Source organism: Homarus americanus, unplaced genomic scaffold (assembly GCF_018991925.1).
Source record: "Homarus americanus isolate GMGI-L3 unplaced genomic scaffold, GMGI_Hamer_2.0 scaffold19355, whole genome shotgun sequence".
NCBI classification, from domain to species: domain Eukaryota; kingdom Metazoa; phylum Arthropoda; class Malacostraca; order Decapoda; family Nephropidae; genus Homarus; species Homarus americanus.
Genome location: NW_024753530.1, coordinates 28,211 through 48,442, shown reverse-complemented (window position 1 = coordinate 48,442; position 20,232 = coordinate 28,211). Strand labels below are relative to the sequence as shown.

Sequence of the window (20,232 nt, the reverse complement as noted above, 5' to 3'; positions counted from 1 at the left end):
AGGGCAGTTCAAAAGATATCCAGTCTTTAAACTGCTAAGAGAACATATAGACGCGGGGTGGAGGAGACTGCAGTGGGAGGCGGGTAAACAAAGCCGAAAATTACAGGAAATAGTGTTGGGAATGATGACAAACTAAATTAGACAGGGGTTTAAAACTAAGCAGTGAGGAGACTCAGAACCACGACTAACTGTGCCCATGCCTCGCGAACAGTAGAAGTATGAAAACAAAATGGATGATATTAAGGCCTTGGTATGTACCTGAAAATAGGTAAATTGCATTCACTGAAACATGGATCAGCAACCTAGACCCCGTGAATTACCAGTTGAATACCAAATTACGGGTTACAAACTGTTCCATGCCGATAGAGCAGACCAGGAAAAGGAGGCGGAGTAGTGTCTATGTTGGGATAATCTGAAGTGTGAAAATAAATAAAGAAATAAAACTGAGAGAATAGAAACAATTTTGGATAAAATTAAGCGGCCAGTCGGGAAAAAATTAATCACAGGGTAATATGGGCCCACAATCTTGATAGTCGTGACGTATCTGGGATGAAATGCTTGGGGCTTCCATACACAACAAAGTCTGCTATAGTGGCCGACTTTAACCTTGGCCAAATAGATTGGACCCGACTACGGGTAACTCAGAGAATCAAAGTTTCTCCCAGGCGATCCAGGACTGTTTCCCTAAGTCCAACATATAACCGAACCCTGCAGGGCCAATAATATATTGGATTTGTTTTGTCAAACAGAAAAACACTCGGCCTTAAATGTCGAGGTAGAAACGAACTTGCAAACAGCGATCACAAAAAGAAATTCGATTCAGTTAGATTTTCCAGGGCAGGCGAGGAAAATTCACTAAAATGCCAGATTTCAGAAGGGCAAACTTTTGACGGTTTAAAAAGGGGAAAGCTAGCTGAGAGAGGGGGTGTCGGCAGCGTGACCTGACAGATGACACCGACCTGATAGCGAGGATCTGGGGATTGCAGGTTCCGCGACGAATTCAATAGTGAGTTGTAATACTCGAGCAGAACGCCTGTACAAAAAACTCAGATCAGACAACAATATTCAACTGGATAAATAATTATTTAAAAGAACATCATTGGCCCGAGAGGCTATAAGTAGAAGGATAAATCGTGGCGAAATTCACCTCGGGGACTATTATAGGGTATTGGCGGTAGAGGTTAAAACCGAGATAGAAAGCAAGAGGAATAATAGAGGTAAGGATAGCAAGGAAGCGAAAGAGACAAACCCCAGTTCTACCAAATGTAATAAACTAAAAACCGAAAAGATTGAACTGTCAGGGTCAATCTCCGGCGAAATCACTGATAACAGCGGAGAAATGAGGCAATAATTGAATAAATATTTTTCAACAGTTTTTCCTGCGAAAATTCAGCATGATACCGAGCTGCGACTCTATTCAGAGATAGTGAAAACAAATTAAGTGAGATAGTAGTATTCAATACTTGATGTTAATGTAAATGAACAAACTAAAGCCTAATAAGTCACCTGGTCGATGAGATATTTGCCAAGAGTAGTAAGGAATGTAAGGAAGCTTAGTATACCCTTAACAAAGTTATTAAACGTAACCACGCCAAAAGGCAAGGTGTAGTACAGAATCCTGGAGGATAGCGAATGTAATACCGATTTTCAGAAGGGGGATGGGTGCTATCTAACCGCTACGCCAATCAGTCTAACATCAATAGTAGGCAAATTACTGGAAGCAATCATTTCAAACTCTGTTGAAAATCACCTGGAAAGCACCGATTGATCAATGATTCCCCAGCATGGCCTATAAGCGGGGCGTTCTTGCCCTGCTTAATCTATTAACATTCTTTTCATCAGTTTTGAATCGGTGGACGAGGGCACAATTATGATGTGGTATATCTACGACTTTATGACAACCGACAGAGTCCCCCGAATAATTAGAAAGGTATGAAGCTCATATCAAAGTGACTTCGCCAATGGATTAGGCGTGGTTACGGGACAATGAGGAAACAGCGAGTGAGCGATGCGGCACTAAGTCCCATTAGACAACGTCACAAGTGGAGTTCCCAAAGGCTCAGTACTTGAACCATTATTGTTTATTTATATGTGCATAAGCGACATGAATATCGGCATAGACAGCAACATAAGTAAGGATTTGCTGATACTAAAATGGGCGATGGTATCCAAATCTGACGAGGACTAGAAGCAGAAAACCACAGGAGGATCCTAAACAAATTTTTAAGTGAAGGTGAAAATGGCAGATGAAATTCAACATCGACAAATGTAAAGTACTCAGTATAGGAAATGTAAACAGGAAAACCAGATACCAGATGAACAACGATGCCATAGAAATCCGACTGCGAGAGATTTAGGAGTAATGATAAGTGGAACCAGCCAAGTAAACAATGTGTTTTAAGCTAACAAAGGCTAATAAAGTACTTGAGTTTCCGCTTAAAATTGACAGTTACAAGACTAGCGAGGTCATCCTAAACTGTATCTTGTAACATTGAGACCACACCTGGATTACATGATTCAGTTCTGGTCACCGTGTTACAGAATGGATATAAATCCTTGGAAAGAACCAGAGGCAACAAGACTAATCGGGCATTAGGAACCTTGAGTATAGAGACAGGTTGATGCATCTTAATTTGCACTCCTGAGAAGCACGAGCGGTAAGCGAGGCGACCTGATAGAGAATGTGCTATGTAGTGAAGAACTGAGGGGCCTTTAAACAAGGGGACACAGTACAAGGTACTCCAAATTATCCAGCAGGAGGCGAACTTCGTAACAATGGTTTAAGTGGACAAATTTAGATTTAGGCGTGAAATAGGTAAACACTGGTTTGGAAACAGAGTAGTGGATGAATGGAACAAGTTACAAATATCATCGATAACGCAGAATATCTTTGAATTGCTTCAAACATAGGTTGGATGCTCATATGAGCAATAAAGGGTTAGGTGTAGCAGGACTGCCCAGTATGGGAGCCCGCTGCAGTTTCCATTCTTATGTTAACTCCCAGTAACTCTGATTGCACCACCTCACCTCACCACCTCCTGCAGCAGTAACTCCCAGTAACTCTGATTGCACCACCTCACCTCACCACCTCCTGCAGCAGTAACTCCCAGTAACTCTGATCGCACCACCTCACCTCACCACCTCCTGCAGCAGTAACTCCCAGTAACTCTGATTGCACCACTTCACCTCACCACCTCCTGCAGCATTCAACATTATTTCTGGTGAGTTTTATTCCAGTGTGTACATTTATTGTTATGATACATCATTGTATGTGTTTGAAACTGTTATTTTCATTCTTACTGATAGGTGCTTGTATTACCTTTTTGGGCAGAAAAAAATTTCCTTGGGAACGCATCTCAACTTATATAATAAAAGTCAATGGGAAAATTGGTCCCGCGTTATGGAATTTTGCGATGCGGAAATATTTTCAGGAACGGAACCCTTCCATAACCCGGGATGCATGTAACAGTCTACCTTCACCTCTACTAACTTAATATCAAGTGAGTAATCACAGAGAGAAGACAATACAGTTATACCTCCATATAATGGACTTCTTCCCTATAATCCGGTAGATGAGAGTTTCATCAAACAGAGCCTCAATAAAATGGACGTTTCATCTCTATATACTGTAGTTCATTAAGTGGAAGTTCCATATCTATCAGACCCTCGACATAACATAATTTTCTCTCCATAAAGTCCGTTAAATAGAGGTTTCACTGTATATTTTCACCAATATTTAACATTTGCTTCTGAACTAACCAAACTATTTCTTCTTTTGGATGAACACCAGAAGCACACGATTAATTGTCTTAGACGTAAATTTAATGTTAAGGATGAACACGCACACAAACTTATCCCTTTCAATCACGCTTCAGTAAGCCACCACATGATCCAACCTTCATATCATATGGTGGGTCTAACTCTCATCTTTTCAACTTACAAACATTCTGTTACATTCAGTATGCAGTCTAATATTTCCCTTTATCAATTTTCCCTAAAATAAATAAATAAGATTCCTTTAGTGATCATGTACACTCACTGGCTTCATAATTCAATGGAATTTGGTGATTTTTCTATTGTTTTCAAATTTCTTGAGCAAATGACATCATGTGACGAAATACACAATACCTTACCACATCACATCCAATATGACTGATGCTGACAACACAGTACCTGCTGGGAAGAATCATGAGCACAGTACAAAACCAATATGATACACCAGATGGCTATACCTGTCAGGGAAGTGTTAGTGAAGTGAAAAAAAAAAGAGTTATAAAGGAGATGAAGGGAAGTGGCCTGGACCACACTGTAGGCAGGGCCTGCTACAGTGCAGTTCTGGGTAAGGGGGAAGGTGCACAATGTAGGCAGAAAAACAAAAGATTGACGTAAAAGTAAAGAATAAATTAATAATTTTCCAAATAAAAAGTAAAGAAAAGATGCATCAAATAAATTTAGAATACTAAAGGTACAGTTCTGCTAAAATTTACCCAGAACAGAAGAAAATATATTTTTAGAAAGAAAACGCAACACAAAATTGAATTTTATATCATACGTCAGTCACGGTTTCACCTGCCGAAGGAGGAAATCTAAGGGTGGTTCCGAGGAAAGGGTCCATCTTAATTATGAATGATTAAATATTAATCATCTGATGGGAATCTAAACTCACCCTCCGTCTTAAGAAGGGTTCATCCTGGAAGCAGAAAAACAAAGTATAAAAACAACATGCAGGTGATGAAATAATTATGTCAAGGATTAAAAAAGGCTCACAAGAAAACACATCACCTACCACACTGTGTCCTTATGACTGTACTATACTGTAGTACCCCACAACTAGAACACATGACTTACCTTGGCCACTCTTTCCTCTATGGATGGCCCTCCTTGCAGTAGAACAGACTGCAAGTACTTCTTGTCTTTGGCTTTTCTGAAAAATGGATGTTTGAGGAGTTCTGAGGCGGTGGGGCAGGGTCCTTCTGTAGGCAGTCTGTCACCATCTTTCTTATGGTCTTGCCATAGCTCTTGTACTGGTCCTGCAAGACATCAACACACCATAAAATATATCAACACACACCATAAAACACATCCACACACACGATAAAATACATCCCACACACCATAACATACATCAACACACACCATAACATACATCCAATACACGCCATAACATACATCAACACACGCCATAACATACATCCAGCTTTACCTGCATAACATACATCAGCACACACACATAACATACAACCAACACACACCATAACATACATCCTTTACCATAACATACATCAACACACACCATAACATACATCAACACACACCACACCATAACATACATCCACACACACACCATAACATACGTCAACACACACACCATAACATGCAACAACACCACACCGCGGCATACATCAACACACCACCAACAACCCATTCAACACCGCACCGTAACGTCAATACACCATAAAAACATGCGTCAACCGCACCATAACGTACGTCAACGCACACCGCCAACATACATCAGCACGCCGCCAACATGCAACAACACACCACCAGCATACATCAAGCACACACCACCAACATACATCATTACACCGCAACATACGTCAAGCCCACACGCCATAACGTACATCAACCGCACCATAACATGCATCAACCACACCATAACATGCATCAACACACACCATAACGTACGTCAACACACACCGCAACATGCGGTCGCACACCATAACATGCATCAACACCGCAACATACATCAGCACACACCATAACATACATCAACCTTGCACCATAACATACATCAGCGCACCATGACGCATCAACACACGCATAACATACATCAACACACACCATAACATGCATCAATACACCATAACGTACGTCAACACACGCATAACATGCATCAGCAGCACACGCCGCAACGTACATCAGCACACACCATAACGGCATCAACACCGCACCATAACATGCGATAAACACACACCCGCCAGCATACGTCAACGCACCACATAACGTACATCAACACACACCATAACATACATCAGCACACACACCATAACATACACATCAACACACACCATAACATACATCAACGCACCATAACAGCCACATCAACGCACCGCCAACGTACATCAACACACGCACCATAACATACGTTAACGCACACGCCATAGCGCGTAAAGCACACACCATAACATGCAACAACACACACCACTTAGTATGCTACATCAACACACACCCATAACATACGTCAACACACACCATAACATACATCAACACACCATAACAGCCCTCAACCCGCACACCACGCTAACATACATCATACCTGCACCAACATACATCAACACACACCACCAACATACATCCAGCGGCTTTACACCCGCAACATGCATCAGCACACACCATGACTTCCCACATACATCAACACACACCAACACATACATCAACACACACCATAACATACATCAACACACACCATAACATACATCAACACACACCATAACATACATCAACACACACCATAAAATACATCAACACACACCATAACATACATCAACACACACCATAAAATACATCCACACACACCATAACATACATCAACACACACCATAACATACATCAACACACACCATAACATACATCAACACACACCATAACATACATCAACACACACCATAACATACATCAACACACACCATAACATACATCAACACACACCATAACATACATCCACACACACCATAACATACATCAACACACACCATAACATACATCCACACACACCATAACATACACCAACACACCATAACATACATCAACACACACCATAACATACATCAACACACACCATAAAACACATCCACACACCATAACATACATCAACACACACCATAACATACATCAACACACACCATAAAACACATCCACACACACCATAACATACACCAACACACACCATAACATACATCAACACACACACCATAACATACATCAACACACACCATAACATACATCAACACACACCATAACATACCATAACATCACACACACCATAACATACATCAACACACACCATAAATACATCAACACACACCATAACATACATCAACACACACCATAACATACATCCACACACACCATAACATACATCAACACACACCATAACATACATCAACACACACCATAACATACATCAACACACACACCATAACATACATCAACACACACCATAACATACATCAACACACACCATAACATACATCAACACACACCATAAAATACATCCACACACACCATAACATACATCAACACACACCATAACATACATCAACACACACCATAACATACATCAACACACACCATAACATACATCAACACACACCATAACATACATCAACACACACCATAACATACATCAACACACACCATAAAACACATCCACACACACCATAACATACATCAACACACACCATAACATACATCAACACACACCATAACATACATCAACACACACCATAACATACATCCACACACACCATAACATACATCAACACACACCATAAAACACATCCACACACACCATAACATACATCAACACACACCATAACATACATCAACACACACACCATAACATACATCAACACACACCATAACATACATCAATACACCATTACATACATATGTATGTGTGTGTGTGTGTGTGTTCACACACAGGGTGGTGTAATGCATCTAGTGTGGCAGCATTATGTTAGTGTTAAGGTGCAAGCATTGTTTGCTCCCTCTCGCTTTCAGCTGCCACCACTGGCTAGCCCTCGTGGTGAGCAGGGAAGCAACTTGCATAAGTCTTCTCCTGTCAGTACACAGCCTCTCCACCATCAAGACTCCTGCTGTGCCTCCTTGTGGCAACACACGGTAACTGGGTGCCTCGTGGGCCCAGGCAAGACCAGCAGGGGATCTTGGAGCAGCAGTGAGCCCCAGAAGGGCGACACATAGGCCCACAGGCATGTGGACACGCGCTGGCACTTACCCAGTACTGCCCCACTGCCTTGTGGGTTAACCTTGGTAGGTATAAGGCTACGGGAGTAAACACAGAACGAAAAATTTGAGGTGGAGCCCTGCAACAGGCAGACATGCTTACAGAGCTCCATCAAGACCCTAACGGCGGTATAGGCGGAAGAGGTGACCACCATGGGAACCCAAACACTACACCGGCGGACGAAGGCAATGCCTGATGGACAGGCTACTAAGGCGAAACCCAACAAACTGGGCTATCGGCAGTACATTACAACTCTCCCTTTCCCCAGTCATTGCAACACTTACACAAGTGGCTCAGGAAAAGGGAGAGCCAAGATGTGTAGCTGCAACCTGCGCTCCTTCCTCACCACATAAATCAACTCACGCGCAGCCATCATCCAACTCATCATACACTACTTTTCATCATCATTAAATCCCATCAACACTCAAAGTCCAATGGCAACAGATAAGTGCCGATGGGGACAGGCAAATATGACTGCACATGGGCAGCATAGATAACATGGTCATTTATACACTGGGATCTAAGCAGCAATGCAATCCTGTCCTGTCTGTGCAACTGAGCAGCCCTTTCCAGGAGCCACTCTGCTCACCCAACATGGGGAGGGGGCTAGAAAAGGTGCCCTATACATAGCCTGCCTAAAGAACCAACCTAACTGGGAAACCGCACCCAGTAAGGTCATCCTTATGCAGTTGAAAACACAATCAAATTCACAGATCAAAACTAAAAAAAACTACAGTGGTTACCTCGGTTAACGAGCACAATCCGTTCTAGAAGGTTACTCGTTAGCCGAAAAACTCGTTAACCGAAACCATTGTTTCAATGGGTTTTTGGGTAATTGGTTCCAGCTCACCGAAAATTGCCTAAATTCAACAAAAAAGGTAGAAAAGTACACTTACTTTGAGGTGTGTATGTAGAAGGCTCCTGGATGATGATGATGATGATGGGAATTAGAATGGGGGTGGAGGAGAAGGGAGACGAGAAGGCATTGGGGTGGAAGAGAAGTCACCCCAATGTGCCATTTCACCCATAAAATTTTAGTTCTCTTGGTGTAATTCAAGATTATTTTCTTTAAATCAACACTGCACTGCATTATATATTGTCAATATGCAAAATAAATTTCAAAATGACCAATAATTTGTTTGTAAACACAGAAAAAAAGCATTTAGTTGAAGAGAGTCTCAAGCAAGATGTTACCTCCACTGAAAAGACACAAAGACTGACGCCTGTATGCTGTGTTGGCAGGCTGGATGGCGTGCCACAAACTAGTGACCCTACCTTCAATTATGTTCAATAATTGTTAAAATGACTAAAAAATTTAATATTAAACTTTTAAAATTATTGAATAGTATAAACTTCTTGATATTTACTAAAAGGGTAAGGAATTTAAGCCCTAGAACCGATTACTGTATTGGCTGACTACTGTAATACTACAGCTGGTGGACCGCCAAATGCAAGCTAATACATGTGGAGGTCGGCTCGTAAGAAACTTGTTAATCGAGGGATTGCTCGTTAACCGAAGTTAAGAATCTTATGGAAGGTAACTCGTTAACCGAAATCTCGTTAACCGAGGCGCTCGTTAACCGAGGGACCACTGTACAATATACAACCTCTTATGGTCGCTGCATGGAATGTCAGGACCCTTCTGGATACTGGCACAAATGCGCATCCTGAAAGAGGAACTGCCCTTGTGGCAAAAGAGCTGGCTAGGTATAACATCGACATAGCAGCCATCAGTGAATCCCGGCTCCCAGACGAGGGTCAACTCATAGAACGGGGGTCAGGCTACACCTTCTTCTGGAAGGGTAATCCTGCTGTGGAGAGAAACTGCATTTGTGGAGTTGGCTTTGCCATTTGCCAATCCATCCTACACAGGTTAACTGTGAAATCCTTGTCGGTGTCAATAAGGGCCTCAAGGCACTCTGAATCCCACTGAATCACTCACATCATGCCTTTTTCATCAATGTATACGCCCCAACACTGGATGCAGAGGATGACATCAAGGAGGCCTTTTATGCCGACTTTGACAAAGTGCTAACCTCTATCACCAGAGAAGATAAGGTTGTGCTCCTTAGTGACTTCAATGCCAGAGTTTGCAGATATGCTGACATATAGCAGGGAATCATAAGAGAAATGGAATGGGCAAGTGTAATCCCAACGGCCTACTCCTTAGCAAGAATGCCGCACGCAACCTCACTATCACCAACACCTTGTTTAGGCAGGCCAACAAGTTTCCTGGGCATTATCTTAGACAACAGCTTCCGTGGCAGCCACATATTAGTTACCTCAAAGAGTCTTGCCATCATGCTCTTAAGTTATTGAGTCTTGGGGCACACATATAGGGGTACTGACTGAGGAACTCTGCTACACCTTTACAAAATGTTAGTTAGACCCAAACTAGGTAATAGGTGTGAGGTGTACTCCTCAGCCACTGAAGCTAGACTCAATACACTGAACTCTATTCATCATGCTGGGGTGCCTCTTGTGACCAGAGCCTTCAGGTCTTCACCAAACCCATGTCTACTAGTTGATGCTGATGAGCCACCCCTTGATCTTCAACAACAGTATCTCCAGGACCAGTGTTGGTTGAACTCCACCACCTTCCACAGTCTGTAACCAACACTTGTGTAGTTGACGAGACTATGTCCCCACACTACACTCAGCATCCAACCCCCCCATGACCTTTCAGCTTCAGGGTAAGGGAGGTTGTAAGTATTCTTCTTCTTCCTCCTGTTCAGATATGCCCCATGCGGCTCCTGAGTGCCGCTTAATGGATTCTCCCTGAAGTTCAAGTTATAATACTCAAATTATTTCTAGTATCTAAGCTGCCATTACTTCTGAGATTAATAATTTCCAGTGGGACTGCAGCAACCCACAGCATCACACTCACATGCTGGGATACATATCTGTTGAGACTTGAAACATTTGCAGGTGGCAGTTTTGCATTTCTTCATGCAGCCACAAGCTACTATCTCTACACACAGTTAGTATGGCCAGCAGTGTCATCCATACGACTTGGAGCCCATTTTCAGTTTCCTTCCATTCCCCTGTTGATGATGGAGGTCTAGCATTTATAAAGTTGTTACAGTTGTCAGCCACAACTTTGCCTGGCAATTTGCTCTTGCGCAATGTAAAGTGAGAGCATCCTTCATGGGTGGGAGATTTTTTATCTCCTTTTTCCCTTTCCCGAATAAGTTGAGTTTTCCGTTATCACCAACCTTACAGTCAGGAGCAGAGTAAATACAGCAGACGAACTCTTCCACATCCTCCAGTCAGCGCATGGAAACCCAACAAGCTATCATTTACAGTGTTTGACAACTTCTTAGCTATCTCATGCAATGATAGCAACACCGATCATGGGCAGTTCCACTGATCATCCACACATTAGTCTCTCGAAAGAAGTGGAGAAGGAGGAGGAAGACGTCTGTATCTCTGCAAAATACCATTATGTACTGATATTCTGCCCTTGTAGCCTCGAGTCCACGGAGAATTATGCGGGTAGCCGCTTCTTCATGATCACATGACAGACTGTGGATGAAGCTTCTTCAGGAGAGACAAAGCCTCCACCTACAACCATTTCATATCCACTGCTTACCTCCGGGAGTCATCTCATTGGGTCATTGGGCAGGAATGCAGCAAGATCAGTTTTGTTCTCAGGCCAAGATATGAACTGTGCCCATACCTGTGGTAAAGGAACCTTCCCCTGACTAAATGACCTTATGAACTGGTCTCTTGGTCTTCTGACTTGGTTTTACTCTCATTTGGCTTTTAATGGGACTGGAGCCAAGTTACCTGTCAACGGTGACATCTACTCTGGTAGCACCTCAACTGAAGTGTGCAAAAATAGCCTTAGCAAAAGTGTTTGCATTATTGGCAAATGACTTGCAGTTGGTGGGTTACTTAACCTGTGAATCAGTGCATGCCCATCACTAAGTACACAGGCACCCAATAATTGGGTTGGCTACATGGCATGACACTGGTATTGCCTCTACCTGTGTTTCGGCACTAAGGATGCCAAGCAGATCATCTTTCTTGTTGGAATTCAATGTCTTGTCAGTGCTTGCAAGAGACAGTGGTAAAGCTAACAGTTCATGCTTGAAAATATGTGACATCTCTACCATGCATCCACTTTCTCGAGAATTAATTGGTGTCTGTAAAAGGTGCCTGTTATCTTTAATAAATTTTTTACAAATGTTTTAGAGTTGCATTTTGTAATTGGGTGAAAGAATGGCACCATTTCTCAATTAAGCGAGTTTTCACATGTTTGGTCAGTTGGTTAATTACACAAGACTGCTGTCAGTAGATCTGGTCAGCGATCTGTCAAAGACTGTAATTCCAGATTTTTTGTATCTTCTGACATGACAGATCTTCCTCCTCATGTGACACCAAACCTATCACATGTTGTCTCTCCTGGTAATCCCAATGACATAATATTGAACATAACACATCTAGTCCAATGGATAATATCATACCTTAGACTGAGCACTAATATAAATTGTATTTGGCAAATTGTCATTTCTGAAGTCCAGATGGATACTGATATGTGCTGAACGAGACCAAGATATTTCCACATAATTATAAGATAAGAACATAAGAATGGAGGAAACTGCAGTGGGCCTATTGGCCCATACTGGGCAGTCCCACTTACACCTAACCCCTATTGCTCATATGAGCATCCAACCTATGTTTGAAGCTATCCAGCATATTAGAGTTAATGATGATATTTGGTAACTTGTTCCATTCATCCACTACTCTGTTTCCAAACCAGTGTTTACCTATTTCACGCCGAAATCTAAATTTTTCTAATTTAAAACCATTGTTACGAGTTCGCTCCTGGTTGGATAGTTTGAGTACCTTTGTAATGTCCCCTTTGTTTAACCCTGACTTCCATTTATACACCTCTATCATGTCGCCCCTCACTCTACGTCTCTCGAGGGAATGCAAATTAAGATGCTATAACCTGTCTCTGTATTCAAGGTTCCTAATACCCGGGATTAGTCTTGTCATTCTCCTCTGGATTCTTTCCAAGGATTCTATATCCATTCTGTAATACGGTGACCAGAACTGAACTGCGTAATCCAAGTGAGGTCTCACAAGCGCTAGATATAATTTTAAGATGACCTCGCTAGTCTTGTAACTAGCACTCCTTTGTATGAACCCAAGTACTTTATTAGCCTTGTTACGAGCAAAAACACATTGTTTACTTGGCTTAAACTTCCTACTTATCATTACTCCTAAATCTCTCTCGCAGTCGGATTCCACAATGGCATCGTTGTTCATCTGGTAACTGGATTCCCTGTTTACATCTCCTATACTGAGTACTTTACATTTGTCCACATTGAATTTCATCTGCCATTTTTCCGACCATTCGAAAAATTTGTTTAGATCTTCCTGTAGTTTTGCAGAGTCCTCGTCATATTTAATTACACGTCCTATTTTAGTGTCATCTGCAAATTTACTTATGTTGCTGTCTATGCTGATATGTATGTCGTTTATGTATATAATAAATAATAATGGTCCAAGTACTCAGCCTTGGGGAACTCTACTAGTGACGTTGCTCCAATGCGATTTAGTGCCGTTTATGCTCACTCGCTGTTTCCTGTCCCGTAACCACGCCCTAATCCATTTAAGGATATTACCCTTGATGCCATGCACTTCTACCTTTCTAATTTGTCTTTCGTGGGGGACTCTGTCGAAGGCTCTGCTAAAGTCGAGATATACCACATCATAATTGTGCCCCTCGTCCACCGATTCGAAAACTGAAGAAAAGAATGTTAATAGATTAGTTAGACATGAATGCCCGCTCTTGAAGCCATGTTGGGAATCATTGATCAACTTGTGCTTCTCCAGGTGGTTTCGAATAGAGTTTGAAAGAATTGATTCTAGTAATTTACCTACTATTGATGTTAGACTGATTGGGTGGTAGTTAGAGGATAGTGATCTATCCCCCTTCTTGAAAATCGGTATTACATTCGCTATCCTCCAGGATTCAGGTACAGTCGACCCTTGTTAATTCGGACCTCTTTAATCCGGATTTCGGATAATTCGGACAAAATCTGAACTTTTTTTTTTTTTTTTAAGATTTGTAGGAATATTACCTACGCGGACCTTAAGCTAAAATGCTGGTCCACCCACTGCTGGGACAAAACACCAGCGTCTTTTTGGTTAAATGTAACATCTCCACCACTAGTGTGGGGGGGGGATGCAACTTTTAACTTCAGACATGAAAAATATTTACCATTTACTGCCAGTAAACAATGGAAACATAAAATATGTCCCAATTAGTAATGAAAAGTTGTACAGTTCCTTCAGCAAATGAAGCTCACCAACTTACAAAAGGCTAAATTACCTTATAAAGTGTTTTCAGTGGTCTATGTTGAAGTTCTTAGCACAGGCTAACTTATCATATCACATACGGTATCACAGTTCTCATTGATCTACAAAAAATACCGGTAATAAAAACCTTTTCGATATTTCACACTTAATACAATACCCGGTAATCTGCTTAAACTTCCTATTGTTTACAACGACGCATGACGCATCACGCACCACCAGCTGTTGAGTATCAGCTAGACGGTACACGTGTTTTTCGAATCGTTTTCAGTTAAAAAACTGTTACATCACACGTATATTTTACCTTAACTGTGCCTGAATGAATATATTCTCGGAAATAAATAGTAGTTTTGCTGAAACGTGAGGTATTTTAATGTAAAATAGGATCAAATACATGACGAAAACAAAAGATTTTACCTAACCTTCCGATGTTCAAGAGAAGTTACTCGTTTTTTTAATAGTTTTTGGTTAAAATACTGTTATATTACAATGGTATTCTATTCATACTGTGCTTGATATAATGCATTCATGGAAATGTAATATTTTGCTGAAATGACGTACGTATTACAGTGGAAAGTGGGAAAAAATCGTGACGAAAACAATGACTTTCGCTTTCTTTCGTTCAAAAGATGTTACCGTAATCGCTTTTCGATTGGTTTTCAGTTAAAAAACTGTTGTATTACAATAATATTCTATCCTAATTGACTTGAATAAATATTACGATACCATATTTCTGAATATTTTCATTAAAATCCATCCAAATCATTTTCCTTGTCATCGTCTGCAGCACCAAACAGCTTCTCCCAATCCTCTCCTTGAACAGGGCTAGAGGGTACGTGTTTTTCGAATCGTTTTCAGTTAAAAAACTGTTACATCACACGTATATTTTACCTAAACTGCGCCTGAATGAATACATTCTCGGAAATAAATAGTAGTTTTGCTGAAACGTGATGTATTTCAATGTAAAATAGGATAAAATACATGACGAAAATAAAAGACTTTACCTAAGCTTCCGATGTTCTTGAGATGTCATTCGTTTTTTTACTAGTTTTCGGTTAAAATACTGTTATATTACAATGATATTCTATTCATACTGTGCTTGATATAATACATTCACGGAAATGTAATATTTTTGCTGAAATTACGTACGTATTACAGTGGAAAGTGGGATAAAATCGTGATGAAAACAATGACTTTGAAATATAATGCAATATTAACCTCTAAATCGATTAATTCGGACAATCGGCTAAAACGGACACCCTTCCCCCCCTATTAGTCCGAATTAACGAGGGTCGACTGTACTACACTTGTTTTTAATGACATATTAAACAACTTTGCTAAGGGCATACTAAGCTCTTCCTTACATTAATACTCTGGCAAAAATCTCATCGGGACCTGGTGACTTATTAGGCTTATTAACATCGTTACTAGTCACTACTATCCCGCTTAATTTGTTTTCTTCACTATCTCTGAACAGAGTCGGTGCCTCGGGTATCATGTTTAAATTTTCGGTGGTGAAAACTGTTGAAAAATATTTATTCAGATTATTGCTCATTTCTCCGTCGTTATCAGTTAGCTCGCCGGTATCTGAACGTATTGGTCCAATCTTATCTCGTGTTTTAGTTTGATACATTTGGTAGAATCCTTTGGGGTTTGTCTTTGCCTCCCCTGCTATCTTCAGTTCATAATTCCTCTTCGCTTTTCTTATCTCGGTCTTAACCCTACCGGCCAATACCTTATAATACTCCCGGAGGTAAATTTCGCCACGATTTATCCTTCTACCTAAAGCCTTCCTTTGGCCAATGATGTTCTTTAAATACATATTTATCCATTTAGGGTCATTGTTGTCTGATCTGAGTTTTTTGTATGGTATGTTCTGCCTTTGTGCATTAAGTAACTCATTATTTAAATTGTCGTGGAACTCGGCAATCTCAGATCTCGTTATCAGGTCGGTGTCATCTGTCAGGTTCACATCCAAGCGCGACACCCCTTCTCGCAGCTGCCTCTATAAACTATCAATGTCTGCCCTTCTGAAATCTGGGACTTTAATGGGATTCCCTTTACGTCTGACCTGAAAATCTAACTGGAATCTAATTTCTTTGTGATCGCTGTTTGCAAGTTCGTTCCCTACCTCGACATTGCTAATGAGGTTTTCTCTGTTCGACAGAACTAAATCGAGTATATATTATTACCCCGGGTGGGTTCGGTTATATGTTGACTTAGGAAACAGTCCTGGATCGTTTTGAGGAAATTCTCTGATACTGAGTTACCCGTAAGGACATTCCAATCTATTTGGCCAAGGTTATGATTTATGATTTACAGAATAACACCAGATATTTCATTATCATCACAAACCAAGAAAACCTACAGAATTCTACATAAATTATGTAATCGTTGTTGTGAAAGAGAGAATAAAGCAAATATTTTGCCGTGATATGGTCCAGTGTGACCACCATTTTGTTTTGTTATTTTGAACACAACTATGTCAACAAATAAATTGACATCCACCCCGGTGCCCTATACACCGTACTTGCAGGCGTACAAGATGCATTTTTTTTTAAATGTACAGGTAGTTCTGCTATAACGCGATAATTGTGTTCTTGTAAAATATCGTGTTATAGAAAATCGCGTAATAGAAATAACAGGGCTTATGGAGAAAATAGGGTTAGGTGCAGATTACTCGAAATCGAAAACATTTAGTAGTTAGCCTAACACAAAGGATAGCACAGTCTAAATAAATGTTACATTCATATCTAATAATGAAATCATACAGTAAATGTAACACTTTACCTTGAAAAAATATGAATGTAACTTGATGGGGGAGAAGGGTGATTTTGAGGTTGATAAAATCGAGCTTCTCTTCAAGTGTTATATCCTTTCTTTTACGATCATCACCGGGAATTCTATCACCAGAACGCTTCTTGGAGATATTCTTCTTTACCATATTCACAGTTAATACCACAAAATTGGAGAAAGAGTAAGCAAAAAATCGCGTTATAGCAAACAAGCGTTCGCGTTATACAAATATCGTTCCTAATTCATAAATCGCGTTAGAGCAAATTCACGTTATCAAAACACGCGTTATAGCAGAACTCACTGTACTAAATTACCCTGCGTCTATCGCGCCCGTATTATGGATGGGAGGCCGAGCACGGAGGCGGAGGTGCCTAGCTAAGTACTGTACTTGATTCCAGTATATATTGCATTTACATGCACAAAATCACATGTTTTTCCCTACAAAACCACTTTAAAATAACTTTCAATAATTCTATGATGAAACTTACAAAAAATAAATAAAAATCCACAAAATATCCTTGTACAAAAGTCGTCTTATGCGGTGGTGCGTCTTATATGCCGGCAAATACGGTATGTAGAATATGTCTAGCTGGTTTGTTTAATTGTAATAAAGATGTCATCAAATGAAACAATAGCCCATGTTGGCTGGCTGACTAATGTGTGGTTCATTCTCTATTCTTATGTCATGCTTCCTCTCAGAGGGACTATTCCTGTATACAGCGATGGCTGTAAGTTGGATACAGGGGTGGGGTTTGGGGTAGTCTTTCCCAACTTCTGTTGTAACGTTAGTCTCCCCACTATGGCATCTATTTTTACAGGACAGCTTTCAGGTATTTTACTTGTCCTCAAAATTATTTTTCTCAACCTTATACAGGTTGTACCTTTCTAGTCCGGCATTCTGCGGTCCGGAAACTCCCGTGGTCAGGAACGATTTTAGTTTGTCCAATAGGTAGATAGGCAGCTTTTTTTTCTTTTCTTTTTTTATCTGAACTATTATTATTATTACAGGAGTATTAAATTTTCTCCCCCTCAGGCCCCAATGTGGGTCAGTGACCTATGCCCGGGTGGGCTAATCCCCTTAAAAAAAGAAAAAAGCCGCGGGAAATTAAGGTTTGTTTACATCCGGCAGTTCAGCTGCTCTCTCTCTCTCTCTCTGCTTGTCTATACAGAGTACAACATTTAACCCTTCAATATATATGAGCAGTAAATAAGTGTTGCTTTCATATTCTTATGTAGAGTAATGACGATATATTTTCACATGTGCGCACTTACATACGAGCAGTCTCACTTTTTTTTTACCATTAATGGTTAGCTACTTATATTGTTCCATTTATTAACATTAAATAACATAACAGGTACTTCAAACAACCATATTAATTTTTTTACATTAATTTTACTACAGCTACAATCAGGGTCTTATTTTCTTCGGTTTTATATGTAGAACCAATCAGTCACTGGTTTTGTAAGCATTAACGAAAACAATGCCGGCAGCCGTCTCGTCTCCTCATGTGTTTTAATATTCCACGTATTATTAACGAATTGTATTGTTCATTTTGCACACACAAACATTAATTCAATAAAAAAAAATCAGAAACATTAATTAAAATACATATGAACGGTAAATAAGTGTTGCTTTCATATTCTTATGTAGAGTAATGACGATATGTTTTCACATGTGCGCACTTACATATGCGATCTCTCTTTTTTTCTTTACCATTATCGTTAGCTACTTCTATTGTTCAATTTATTAACATTAAATAACATTACTTAAAACAACCATATTAATTTTACTACAGCTACAACCAGGGTCTTATTTTCTTCATTTTTATATGTAGAACCAGTCAGTCACTGGTTTCGTAAACAACGAAAACAAAGCCGTCTCATCTCCTCGTGTGTTTTAATATTCTATGTATTATTAATGAATTGTATTGCTCATTTTGCACACATAAACATTAATTCAATCAAAAAGACATTCAGTAATAAACAATAATGAATCCTTTGTACATAAGAGAAATGACGCTGTTTACACGATTGTGCACGTCTGAACGTTGGTGAGCCGTTCAAACCCGTCGAAATTCGAGTTTCCGCCGTAAAAATTTGTAATTGTTTTTTTGTGTGTTCCAATAAAATACGTTGAAATAAAAACTCGCGAAATTTGAGAAGCTACTATACGACATTTAACCCTTCAATATGTCTTCAAAGAGACCATTAAGCAGAGAAAGTGGTGCTAGTGCTTCCAAGCGTAAGCACAAGTCACTATCTATCCAGGAAAAGGATGAATTTCCATGGTCCGTTAATTTCCATGGTCCGGCACCGGTCAGGTCCTGAGGTTGCCGGACTAGAGGTACAACCTGTAGTGATTTTACAATTTTGAGTGATTCTCACAGTACTCTCCAGGCCTTAGCTAGTGTCTCATTGTCCCATCCCTTTGTTATAGATATATTACAGTGGCTGTTTCTCATCCAACACTGGGGCTAGAAAGTCAGTTTTTGCTGAGTTCCACAAGATACAGGAAAAGTTCACAGAACAGCGTCGTGACCTAACCAAGGCCTTCGACTCGGTCAACAGGGAAGCCCTCTGGTGGGCCCTCAGTTGTTTTGGCTGTCCACCAAAATTCATCGCCATTGTGAGGCAACTCCACGATGTCATGAACGGCAGTGTCCTGCACAATGGCACCCAGTTTGAATTCTTTCCCATCCAAACAGGGGTTAAACAAGGGTGTGTACTGGCACCAACTCTCGTTTCCATTTTCTTGGCTGCCTTCCTTTCTCATGCCTGTGCCATTTTAGCCGGCGGGGTGAATATCGAGTACCGGATGAAGGGTCTTTTCAACTTCAGACGACGCCAGGCAAGAACAAAGGTGCTGGCAGCTTCCGTTACTGAACTTCAGTATGCAGACGACTTCACACTGCTCACACTGAACACGACCTACAGGAGGTCCTAAACACCTACGCAGATGCGTATGCACACTTCGGCCTTGAGGTGAATGTACGTAAGACTCAGATTCTCTTTTAACCTGCCCCTGGTTCAGACAACACCTCCACCATCCGTCCAGCATAACAGTACTACCCTCTCTAATG

The 20,232-nt window shown here is 40.6% G+C and overlaps 1 protein-coding gene across 1 annotated transcript in view; it reads right to left on the bottom strand.

Moving 5' to 3' along the window:
• Positions 1 to 3,143: 3,143 nt before the first annotated feature.
• The window catches only part of LOC121855362 (serine/threonine-protein kinase OSR1-like), a 32,444-nt gene continuing 15,355 nt past the window's right edge, over positions 3,144 to 20,232 (bottom strand). The window contains 3 exon segments of the mRNA XM_042350257.1: positions 3,144 to 4,690; positions 4,849 to 4,964; positions 4,967 to 5,030. Coding sequence (XP_042206191.1) covers positions 4,631 to 4,690; positions 4,849 to 4,964; positions 4,967 to 5,030 — 240 coding nt within the window. The 3' untranslated portion in view covers positions 3,144 to 4,630.